Source organism: Syngnathus leptorhynchus, chromosome 5 (assembly GCF_054491065.1).
Source record: "Syngnathus leptorhynchus isolate UIUO chromosome 5, UIUO_Slep, whole genome shotgun sequence".
Lineage (NCBI taxonomy): Eukaryota > Metazoa > Chordata > Actinopteri > Syngnathiformes > Syngnathidae > Syngnathus > Syngnathus leptorhynchus.
This window is the reverse complement of record NC_141199.1, coordinates 13,776,067-13,788,634: the sequence shown is the minus strand read 5'-3', so window position 1 is coordinate 13,788,634 and position 12,568 is coordinate 13,776,067. Positions and strand designations below refer to the sequence as shown.

At 41.1% G+C, this 12,568-nt stretch overlaps 1 protein-coding gene across 5 annotated transcripts in view; it reads right to left on the bottom strand.

Annotated features, from left to right (window-relative positions):
- Positions 1 to 12,568, bottom strand: part of palm3 (paralemmin 3) — a 16,111-nt gene continuing 3,543 nt past the window's right edge. For 2 of the 5 annotated variants that reach the window (XM_085911765.1, XM_085911761.1), the window contains exons 2-7: positions 7,682 to 7,734; positions 7,098 to 7,178; positions 5,617 to 5,732; positions 4,771 to 4,837; positions 3,831 to 3,861; positions 1 to 3,040 (exon numbers count right to left, since the gene is read on the bottom strand). In XM_085911765.1, coding sequence (XP_085767891.1) covers positions 2,220 to 3,040; positions 3,831 to 3,861; positions 4,771 to 4,837; positions 5,617 to 5,732; positions 7,098 to 7,178; positions 7,682 to 7,726 — 1,161 coding nt within the window. In that variant the 5' untranslated portion in view covers positions 7,727 to 7,734 and the 3' untranslated portion in view covers positions 1 to 2,219. Of the gene's footprint in view, positions 3,041 to 3,830; positions 3,862 to 4,770; positions 4,838 to 5,616; positions 5,733 to 7,097; positions 7,179 to 7,504; positions 7,793 to 12,568 lie in introns of those variants that run through there. The other 3 variants (XM_085911764.1, XM_085911762.1, XM_085911763.1) reach the window with 2 other exon arrangements.

Below are 12,568 nucleotides of genomic sequence, written 5' to 3'. Positions count from 1 at the left end.
CAGAGTTTGAACAGCTTTATTGAGACAATCAGGCGGTACAAAGACCCTTGGTGGGCTCCAGCCAGATGGGTTCCCGCAAGCCCAGACATTTTGCCTGTGCCACGAACTCCGCCTTCTCGCTGGCGTCCAACTCTCGCTTGGTTTTGCTCGCTATGTAAAGGTCGGTGGTGGTGTGGCTCGGCGCCTTCACATCGAAGCGGAACAGCACGCAGGTCGGGCAGGAGGTGTGGAGGAAGGTGGCGGTGAAAAGATAGTTGGGCCCCTGTAGGGTCATGACGTGGCCTTGCCTGGTGGCGTTGAGCAAGAACGACTCGCACTTGTCCGCAACGCGATTACGTTGGACGTAGGTGGCGTGGGTCGAGACGAAAGTGACACTGTCTCTGCTCTTGAGCGTGTCTTCGTCCACCGATCGGTTCAAACTGCCGCCGATCAAGGCCCATTGTCCTTCCAGGTGGCCGGGAGAAATGTCCACCAGAGGCCGAATCATATTTTCGCAAGCCAGAGGGACGCATGTGGTGCCGGACAGCAAGCAGGCCACCACGACGGCGCACGCCAGGAGAATCATTGCAAAGGAGCGAGGAGGCCGAACCTTCGGGACGTCAACGCGGGTCTGTCACGATGTGTGCGCGGTTGTAGACCATGGCAGCTTTTATAACACACAGTAACCAGTTCAAACAGAACACAGAGAGACAAAGTCCCACTTGCCAAATGATTCACAGAAATCAAACAATGAGGACATTCGCTAGTATGACAAATATGAAAGGTCGCTTGCTACTTGTGGAGAAAATCAAAAGGCAAGATGGAAAAGATGTATGAATTTGCAATACAAAACCAGAACTGGACCAGGTTACTTGCTCACAAGATGACACGTGGTGTGTTTGAAGCAAACTCGGACGGTGATTTCCAGGAGGTAGTCTCTGCATATGGATTGTGCGCTCTTCTTAAAAGAATTTGATCAATACGGGGAAAGTCCAAAATTTATTTATTCAGTGGCACTGTTTAATAGTGAATACAGTCATTTCAAAACTTTTTGACAATGAAATCAAATCCCAACATGGTTTCTGCAGCTTATATAAATACAGTATTGTTACGCATGTACAGAGATCTGGTTAAATACAACATTTGGGTAAATGAGATGGCTCAAAAAGAAGGACATGTTGGTTTTCATCATTGGAAAGGATGAATATATGAAACTTGCGTTACAAAACCCAAATATGTGGGTGCTTAGGGAAAAAAAAAAAACCACCTTGCCATTCCCAAGTCTTCAATAATTCATCCACAAAGCTCCTAATTAGAAAAATATTCTCTATGAACCACTCGTATCATTTTCACTTGTATTTACATTCAAATGTTTACATATTACAAAGAATTCATTTGTGATAAAGCCTTTTTCATTTCACTGCATTCAAATGTTGTGGGTTGAGTTTATTGTTACTAAACAGAGGTGTGTGTGCGTGCGTGCGTGCGCGTGCGTGCGTGCGCGTGCGTGCGTGCGCGTGCGTGTGTGTGTGGTTATTGGAAAAAAAAATCCTTTGTGGCATCTAGTGAGTAAAAAATTAGAATAGGAAGGTAAATAAAGAAAAAAAAGGAAAATAAAGACAACCAAAATAAAAACAACACTTTTTTTGCTCCCATTTTGTATGAAATGAAGTTGCTTCACATATTTCAATTATCACAAATTTAAATAACATTTTTAAATAATTATTTGAAATGCAATATAATTAGATTGGGCCTCTAATGTGTCAAATGTCATTGCTAAGTCATCATCTCTTACAATGTCTACACAAACACTATTTCAAATTGATGAACTTACATATCCATTTAATGTTTTTTTTAGAGGGACCTTAATCGAACCCACAGATACTTTAAAGCAGTACAGCCGATATTTTATTAATAAACACCATAGTGCCATAAGATATTTTATCGCTATGCCCTCTTTAAAATACGACAGTTTGAATTACAAAAACACATTTATTTGGCAGTGAACTAAAACTTCAGCTTTTTCAAAATGACCAGGGACTTAATTAAGTGAGTTCAACAGAGTTTAATAACGGCCGTGATTGTAAAACATGAAGTGCACCTCTTGGAGTGAACTTCAGGGCTGCTGTCTGTGATCAGCAGAATCATCATAAAATAAAATAAAGGAAGCATTAATACTTGATGAGAGAGCAAACTCAAAAAAAAAAAAAAAAAGTGTTGCGTAGGTATTTTTGTTGCCTTTACATGAGCGAGCAGCACAAGCAGACTTTCTTATCGGGGGCCGGCATGGCCTCGGCCCGCATCTCTATGGGACGCGAGTGGTTATCGCTGGCGATGTCATCCTGGATTTCCAGGCCTTTAGCCTGCTCCAGGAGGGGCTCCTGTTCGCTCGTGTGTGCCTCAGTCCTGTGGTTGTCCATGGAGCCGCTCAGGGAAACATCCTGGAACCGAGGGGGTGCGATCGGGGAGTCGCCTTGGGCTTTCGGGGACACGTCGGGCGCCGCCGATGCCGAGGTGATCACGTCTTCCTCGCTGGCTTGTGGCGTCTCCGCCGAAGGAGGAGAGAAGGGTTGAGATTGGGAGTAGACCGGCACGGGAGCCACCGGGGCGGCCTCTAGAGGATGGGGTGAAGTTTCCGCTTCCATGTCCTCTTTGGTTTCCTCTTGTGTTTTTCCCGCTTGCGTCGCCGCACCAGTTTCATCCTTTGCCAACTCATTGGAAGCTTCTGGAGCTACTTGCTCCTCCTCCACAGCGCCTCCTTCCTTCTTTTGATAGTCTGGTGGTTCAACTTTCTCCTCCTCTTCTTCCTCATCATCATCTTCCGTGATGACGACTCGTTCGGCCCGCATGACCACGATCCCTTCGTCCACCTCGGTGGAGCTTAAGTAGGGAAGGTGTTGGCCATGATTCTCGATGACGATGACGTTTCCACTCGGGCCGTTTGTGGTGGACTTTTCCAAAGCACCTTGGTGGTTTTGTTTGAGACCGGCTTTCAGGTCCCCTTCGCCGTTCATCAGAACAGGGGCGTCGTCATCCCGTAATGTTTGCATGGCGGCTGTCCCTGAAGACAAGACTTTGATTAATTTCCATCTCATTGGAGCAGGGTGAGGAAAAGCTCGGCAGTTAATTAGCAAAACAGTCGAGCTGCAACGTTTCCTGATTGCAATTAAAAGGCAGTTTTTGCCAACAGCGTGTTAGCAGCAATCACAACGATTAATTTCTGTATTAACAACATGAAAAACATGTACAGGGAATGATCTCCATATTCATTAAGTATCTGCGGTTAGAAATGCAGATTATTCAAGCCCCACCCCGACTTATTTATTTATTTATTAATAATTTACCCACAAGCTGCCAATGTACAGTACAGAAATGTTGATACTTTTTGAGCACATGGTGAACGTTAGCAACGTGATTCAGCTAGTAAGGTAACTATCCTAAAATATATTTTTCAAAAAGGTCAACTGATATTTCGCTATGATTGTGGAAATTAGGATTGACTTCATCCATTTTAAATTGATAAAAAAAAACAACTACATATTTCAACTACCTCATGTTTCCATCGACAATAAAGAAAGTTAAAATTTGATACAAATGCCACTAAAACATTAGCTCCCTAATAAGGAATGACTTTATTATGGAAGTTTATCATGGTTATGGAGAAAAAAAAAACAAAAAAACACACACGCAAATGAGGCACATGTCACGTGTGCCTGATCGTATTGTCATCTCCACATTTGACTTTCAACGCTTATAACATTCATGAAAGGCGCTTAAATCTAACCAGCATACAATTTATTTTCTGATAGCACAGATTTTAATTAAACGATTGAATTAACACTCCATCTTACCCATATCTCCTGCGTCCATGTTAGCGGCTTCCTGTTGAGTAAAAGGCATACAGTGTTGCTTCACTAAGCTCGAACTGAGAAATATGCACTGCAAAGCGCAAAATCACAACACTTCATCCTTTGTTGTTTCACTTATATGATTTCATAAAGCATCATCATAAAGCTTAAAATTCTAAGAGGAACAGTTGCGCATATGAAACCAAAGCACAGCCTGCTTTAAAGACTATAAATTTTTTGGGGGGATCTTTAAGCTTTTATGATAGAGAAGAAAAGAATTGTGGTTGACATTTGCTGTCAATTACACTCAACGTGCCCACGAACAGATTTGTCAGTGTCAAATTGATGTAAAGGTCACTCATAGATGCTTTCATCGCACCCAAATCAAAATAATAGCTTCATGTGATTTTTTATTTTTATTTTTTTAAAGAGTCAAAATGTGGCAGTACATTTAAAGAAACAGAAATCTTAAAATTTTCCAGATCTATATTCAATTGTGGTTTTGCTGGAATCGAAATGTTTACGCAACTGCTATGCTAACCGCTAGCATTGCTATGACTGTAATTTTAAACAACGCTAACACAAACACAAAAAGAAAAGAAATGTATTCCTTGTCCTCTGTGACAAAAACTACAACTACTGGAGATAATCTTTGACTCTTCATATTTTTTTTTTTTATTTAGTTCATGGGGTATTAATTTAGTTTTGTAGACCATTTCATAGTAAATTGAGTGTTGCATGCCGCTCGAAGAACAACATGACCAGCTATCGGTTTAAAATGCCGACATTACTGCACGTGGGCCGAAAATGTATTATTCAAGCGACAACGGCGTGTACACAAATGTGAGAAAAAACTTCCTAATGGAAGATGATAGCGAACGCTTGTTTGACACACATTCTAACAGCTTTTGTTCTCAATGTGGGCGTGTTGTGCAAGTCTCACTGTTTGCTCCTCTGCGATTTGTTCTTTCACATCCTCCACCGCTAACTCCATATTCCGTGATGGCGGCCTACAACGAGAACGTATAATTTCCTACATTTTAAACACTATAGTTTATGTTAGTTGACCATAAAAATACCATCTTCAAATCATCTTAATGGCACCCTGGACTTGGAGAAAATCATCTCTTTGGTTACTATGGCAACCACAAGTCTACCACAGTGATTCCCAACCAGGGTTTACCAAAAGCATCTGCCGTGAGAGATCATTCGCAGGCGTTTCAGGGAATGATCCAGTTTCACAAAATTAAGTCAAACTATATCTAGGTTTATAAATCTCTCTCAGTAATGTATTGTGACAGGCAGAACAATTAGATGTTCCTCCATGGCAGAAAAAGTGCAGCATTTACATAAAATATTGAAAAGGATGATATGGAAATTAATGGCTGCCTCCGACACAATTTGGTTACACTTTGATGTGTGCTTCCCCAAACATGGCTAACATTACAATTACACATCAGAGCAGTAGGTGGCGCTACTGTGCAAAAAAAATATCATTACAGCATTTACGATAACTTTACAGTAAGTGTGTCAAACTCTGGGTACGCGGGCCAAATTTGGCCCGCAGTGTAATTACATTTGGCCCACTAAGACAAATTCTGCAATGACTTTATGTTGCACCTAAAATAGACTGGATAGGGGCTCTCGAGGACCGGACTTGGGCCCCCCTGCTGTATTGGAAGTTCTTACATTTATTTGTGTTGACAGTTATAATGGCCCTCCGAAGGAAACTATGACTATGATGCGGCCCGCCACGACAATGAGTTTGACACCCCAGATGAGGTTGTACCTGTGCTTTTCCATTTCCTGAGTGGCCCACGGAGGAGAGTGTGGGCTTTGAGAATCTCGTGAGGATGGGGACAAGGGAGCTCCTTCCATCAGCCACTGATCCCTCAAAGACTTTCTCTGGAGGAACACAGAGTACGCAGATCATGATTGAACTTGGAGCTACCACTTAATTAGCCTCAATGTAAGCTTGCACTTTGTTCTCTCATCTAATTATCGCTGCCACATTCATCTTCATTATTGTTTCCTCACGTGCTGTTCGGCTTCTCTCCTGCTGATCCCCTATCGTCTTTTTTTTTTTTTTTTTTTGAAAAGATCACTGCCTAACTGCATGGCGTCTGCATAATGAAAAAAAAAAAAAGGAATTTCTCTTCCAAGGCTGTATTGCTTTGGTACTTCCTTGGAAAATGATGATACTCTGCAAAAAGAGGATTCATCCCCCAACTGACTTTAGCCACCAAGCAAATGTTTTTGGAGCACTTCAAAACAAAGACATAATGCAACGTGGAATGAAAGTGATTGGTATATACTAGTTTTTCCACACAGAAAAGCCATCAGCTAGCTCATTTTGTTCTCCAGCCGCTTCTTCTCACTCAAAGGGCTAAAATAAGATTGGTTAAAATGGGTTTAATTGATGGCTTTGGATAATGAAATCAAATAAGACCGCTTTCATTTCAATTAAACTACAATTGCATGCAAAATTGTCTTGTTTTATCTCATTGAAACTCATCTTGACTGAACTCTCACCTGAAATCTCAAAATCTCCATAGCGACCAACATTGGCATGGTTTCAAAAAGTCTGCCCAACTGTTATTGGCAACCTCGTTTTAACTATGATGGTCACAAACCCTTCTCTGTCTTCTCCTGCCGGAGAGGACAAGCTCCTCTGTGTTACCTCGCCTGCCCTCTTCAGCAAGCTGCATGCAGACTAACCTTGGAACATTCCAAGAATGCCGCTGACATCGATGCATTTTTTTCTTTTTAATGGCAATCAGCTGAGTGACAGATTAAACAAAAGGTAAAATACAAGTTGTCGATAAATCCCGCCACTATTGACTGCGGCGGCTGTTGTTGACACAAACGCTGTCTCAAAGATAAGAAGAATTAGCTCATTAAAAATTAAAGCGTCCTTCAACTTAGTTTTATCGCGACCGTAAAGAACATTGCGGATGGACATAAATAATGGTAAGCGATTCGCTACATCTGTATGCGCAGAGCAAACTTTGAGGAATGCGCCCAAGGCAGCGTAACACGGTAGAGTAGGAAACGAGAACGTCGATGTGGAAATGTTGTGAAAACAATAAAAAGGTGCTCTGTGAATTGCACAGAGTGGAAACACGGCCATGAGAGCTGAGAGCTTGAAAGTGTGCGAAAAAGGAAACAGACAGGGAAGGCTATCGGCTCTCAAACAAGCCACAATGAGTCTAGTGAGAAAAGTGTGAGTCAGGCGAGACATCTGAAAAAGATCCCGCGACGGTGTCAGACCTTGAGCTGCTGCAGTCGGAGTTTTTCATCATCCATCTCTCTCTTGGCTCGTTCCTGCTCCTCCTGCAGCCGCCGTTTCTCCTGGAGACGGCACGCAAGAAAGAAATTAAACTGAAGCCATAATTGAGAGATTAATCGATTCTTATTTTTTTTTTTTTTGCTTTCCCCGTTGTATATAATTAATTAATCAGGTGTTCAAGCAATTGAACGCAAAAATTGGCCTGCAGGAAATAGCCATGCTGTTGCAGTGAGTATCGACAAATACATTTAATTGACATTTTACAATTGTCATTCAAATCATGTCACTTTTTGGGGAGTAATACGAGAGTTAAGAATGTTAGATGTTACTTAAATTCCAATTTGCTAGCACATTTATTATTTATAAAAAAAACTTTAGGCAACTTAACCAGTACAGAACAGAATGTATTGGACTTTGGATGTTCCACTGTGTTTCCTCAACAAGGCCACTGTCAATCCCAATATCAACAACACTTCAGTTTGCGAAGCTCGGTGCAGCCTGGTGTTGTTTTCCACCTCTTTTGAATTATGGATGAGCAACAAACAGCTCTTCTCTGTGGACTCACAGCGATGGCCTCCAGTCGCTGTTGGTACTTCTCCGCCTCGTCCATTCTGGCACCTGTGACACAGACAACGACAGGTGAAAAGGTTAAAGACCACCGCCGTGAGTTGTCTAGGATGATTTGGTTCACTGGGTCAAAAGATTGGAATGTGTTTTTTTTTTTTTTTTTTTTGTCATGGATGGTTGTCAGTAAAGTCTTTACATCTATGCTAAAAATATTCTTGGCACATCAGTTCATATCATAAAAATGTTATTCCTACAGGGTTTGTTAAATCTTTGTACAAAATAAAAATATAAGAGTCTTACATGGCTGCATTTCTTTTTTTAAAAGATACTTATTTCTACTAAATACCTAGGAAAGTGTCGAAAAACAAACTGCGCGCACCGATGTAGCTAACAGTGACAGTGCCTAATTTGCATATAACCTTTTAAACAAGCTTGCACTTAGCCAAAGGAAAGATCTAACCCGTCCCTAGTTTTGTTCCATTATTACATTCAGTACTTGCAGAAAGGCCAAACTCATCCCTCATTTTCACATTACTCGTCTCACGACTGAAATAAGTTACTCACGTAAAATGCTAAAACAACAAAACAAAAACACACGGATGGTCAAGCTGGAATGTCAATGTTTTGAATTCGAGACGAACAAAGTAATCAATTAGTTGATTGGTATGAATTCTGTCTTAAATTGAATGTTGACTATATAGCGACAAGGCAGATTGCACTACTGGCTACAACCAGCAGAGGCGCTGTTGTGTCTTAATTAGTTTCAACTCGACATACGCTCCTGGCAACTCCTACGTCCAGATTTTCATGTACTTTTTTAGTTATGTCATTTTAAAATGTATCATTTAACCATAATAAGAATGAATGATTGTCGATGTACTGCCATAATTCCTAAAATGAGTCTGCTTACTTCCGCTCTGCTGTTTCTTTTGGAATAAATATTACACATTCCTAGCGTTAGCTCTTCCTTCTTTTGTGTCTTGGGGCAAATGTATTATTTCATCAAAGTGATAAATCTTTGGGCCTCTGGGATCGTTGATTATCATGGTGAGAAGCACATCCAGGAAAGCACCTAAAGGAATCCTACAGCAAAAGGAAGGAAAAGCTACTACATAGGCCAAGTGTGAGATGAAGAATTGTAGATCGACTTTATATAGTCTATAAACAACACACAACAAAAGGAAGAAGAAATCCTATTACTGACTGGACCAGAATCTCACACCTCAAAAAGGTTCCAAATAGCAGGCAGATTCAAACAAGCTAAGCCAATTGGCAGCTTTGATGAAGAAATCTTGAGGGAGCTCCCTGAAGACCACCACACCAAGGCTGATAATTAGATGAAATATGGGAAGGATAGAGCTGACATGGTCAAAAGTTGGGAAGGGTGAGATGGGTTACAGAGAGAAGATGAAGGGAAGAAGGAGAGGATAACTAAAGTCTGCTTGTATTAGGATCCACATCATGAAGAGGTAAATTGCGGTCAATCTGCTGCCCAACTTTAAGGAGAGTTCAAAAAGCTTTCGAAATCAGCGAGGTGATGACATAAGCCTGTTGTTAGTGGGTCACAAAGGTAAAAATATCAGACTGCAGGAAGAACATGATACCGCTTATCTGGTGCAGGGTCAGGTAAAGTACAAATATTAGTGTCAGTGAGAATAAACACTGATAAAAAAAAAAGTGGCTGCCTTTTCAAAATAAAAGAGGAAATCGAGGTCATTGGGGCTCGAGGTGTGCTTTTCCTCAACTTGCAAAAAGACAATTCTTCCGGTTATCTTCTGAAGCCCAGAAGGAAGACTTTTTAAGACCTTTTAAGAATATTTTCATTTGTGACCCAGATTATGACTTTATTTAAAGGTCTGGGACTAACTAATTTATTGACGCTTTTTCTCTTAGCCTCATGAAATCTTAAAGGTATGCAATGTGAAAAAAGGGTGGGGGGGGGAAGAAAACGACCAAGTGCTTCTGTCATTTGCTATCATGGCTCCATTGCACACATTCCTCTTGCTCCCCAACGAAAAATGTATATTTTTGCCTCCAGTGTATGCGCTCTTGCTTATTTAAGAAAGTATATTTGCATAGTTGGAGGAGGGGGGGGGTGTCTATATCCTGGGTGTGGTGACATTGGCTCAGTGAGAACAGATGGAAGAACAGCAGGGCGTCAAGAACAAAAGACTTCAAAGATTTTAGTTAATATCAACTTTCCGCTTGAGGATGTAAAATAAACCCAATTTTTACATTGGAATATATATATTTTTTAATCAAAATACAGAAAGACCATTGCCACAAGAAAATACAAGAAAAGCCATTCATATAATGTCATTCATTGATCGCCAAAAAGGTGCCATAACTCCAGTGCGGCGACAAGAATGTTGTTTCTAAAGAAGCGTACGTCTAACTGATGACATCAGCTTTAGTGTCGAGGAAAGGTCCGAGATTGAGAAATGAGAGACAGAGCGCTGTGCTCCAAGTCAGGACACAGTTGCATATCTTTCTGGTGAGGTTTAGGTCACGGGGCAGCTCTTACATGATTGGGAGGTGCGGAGCATGAAAACTGCTGCTCAGGCCGTTTTGGAGTCCAGGCTTTACTGAGCTGGGTTGACAAAGCCCGGTTGATACCGAAGCTACTTTTGCCAAGTCCTGCAAAGACATGACTAGACTAATGGACACCGGCAGGCCTATGACCAAATTCTGGTTTTCAGAAATCGAGCGCCATTGTTTACCTTAATATTTTCCAAACATTCTGACTTTAGCCTTTCAAGAGTCATTTTCTGAATTCTTACATACATTCTTGCATATTCATTTGGATTTAATAAGATGTGCAAACATTAGCCGTCGCTTGGAGAGACTAGCTTCCCTGAATAATATTGCTTTTTGATAAGTCTATCTTTACACGCCTCAACTTTTATTAATATTACATCAAAGCCATTATCCACAACCCAACAAACTATTTTAATCGGCAAATGATCAAAACACAAGTTGATTAGATTTAATCAGATAATTGAGGCAGATTTAAATCACTAAAACAAATGATCTGTCACGATATCACATTTCTTTGTAGTTTCAAACGGCAATTTTGTTATGCGCCAAAAAAAGGTGCTCAAGGCTTTATGAGTTGCGTAAACAAAATAGCAACGTCTCGCACGACAGCAATGACAAAATAACAACTCGGGAATAGAATGAAAACAATTGGGCTATCAAAAAAAAAAAAATTAAAGTTCATCTAAAGTCCTTCCAAGTTGTTTTATAAATAAATAAAGAGACAGGGTCTTCCAAGGCCACTGTAAACTCGACATATCCTTCCACCCTTGTGCTTGGGAAGAGGAAGTGCACAAACACCAACGTCCTCCAGACATTTGGCAACGACGTGCAATCGCAGCGACCCCGATCCTTGAACCTGCACATCCTCTGATTTCGCTTTTGTCCGTTGCTGAGGGAAAGCCAGACTACAATGGCCATACGACAGACAACATGGATTCCTTGAAAGAGGCATGGGGGAAAAAAAAAAAAAAATCAAAGAGGTGCTCACTTACTATGGCTCATAGGAGCACGAGAATTATGTTTGCATGCCCGGAGAACCCGGAGAAGATTTAGACTTGTCAATCCAACTCAAAGATGATTGACACGGCACTTTTTTTTTTTTTAAGTGTCTCCATGTTGCCCACTAAATAGCAGCCGGTCTGATCACGAACCATGTCAAAATGTCCAGCTGCCGCCCACGTTCAAAAAGATGAAGTGTGGAAGGATTTTGGCTGAGGAAAATCAATTTCACAGCATCCGAGCTGAGGAGTCGATGTGAAGCGACAGCACGGCGATGCTTTTGTACAGAAGCTTGTCAGCCGCCCTTCAAATCAGCCAACATATTAATACGCTCATCTTGGATGTACAGTATGTTGGAAACAATTTACGAAAAATAATCCACTGCCTATTTCAAATGAGGCTAGCGACAGTAATTGTGATTAACACGCTGTAAAATCCCTCCCGCGTTCTTGCGTCAGTTTAAGCAAATGTTATTTCCAAGGAAGCTTCCATTCATCTTTCTGCACTTATTAATACACGTTTTTTTAATCGATTTTTGTAAAAGATGTCAAATACATTAAAGGCTTTATATGGGGACATTAACCTGTCAAATATTGACGATTTGTCAACATGCTTGTAAACAAGTCAATCTAGATTGATTGGTGCCATATACCTTAAGTACACATGCAGAAAAAAACGGCAATTTCCAAAACATTTGAGCTTGTGCAAAATTGCAGCAGTGTTGCCTGTTTACTGAATTCAAAGTCCAATGTTTTGGAATTCATGAATTCTGGCGTTACGGCTTTATCTCCTAAACTTGGTGTACAGACAGTCGAGGCTCGTATGATAACAGCGGCTTTTAAATGCGAGGAGGAACTTTGTGTGTGTGTGTGTGTGTGTGTTGGTTGTTCCGCCTTGCCAACGAATGCGGATTACAAGCTCGTCGTATTTTCACGGGCACACAGACAGCGTGACTGAAGGAAAATCTGTCTGGAAATGCTGACTGAAGGTCATGATGATAGTTCACCTCCCATCCTTGATTGTTACAAACCATGAAAGACAGAAGGAGGAAAGATATGGGGATAGAAGAAAAAAATTCTGGAAGGAATGAATGAGGGTGGACATGATGCAATGATGTATTCACGGGGGTTTGGCGGCAACTGTTCTGACAAGTCCGGACAAGGCAGCTGAAGATGTGACACAAACATGGCGTCATCTATTTTCGCAAAATGCGCTTGCCCGCACATGTACGCACAACCATGAGAGATATGTGACAATTAATGACAGGACTAGAATTTCGCTTCAAAAAAAGCAAAAAATTGCTTAAAACTCAAATACCCAGACACAGAAATCACATCTATTATTTAAT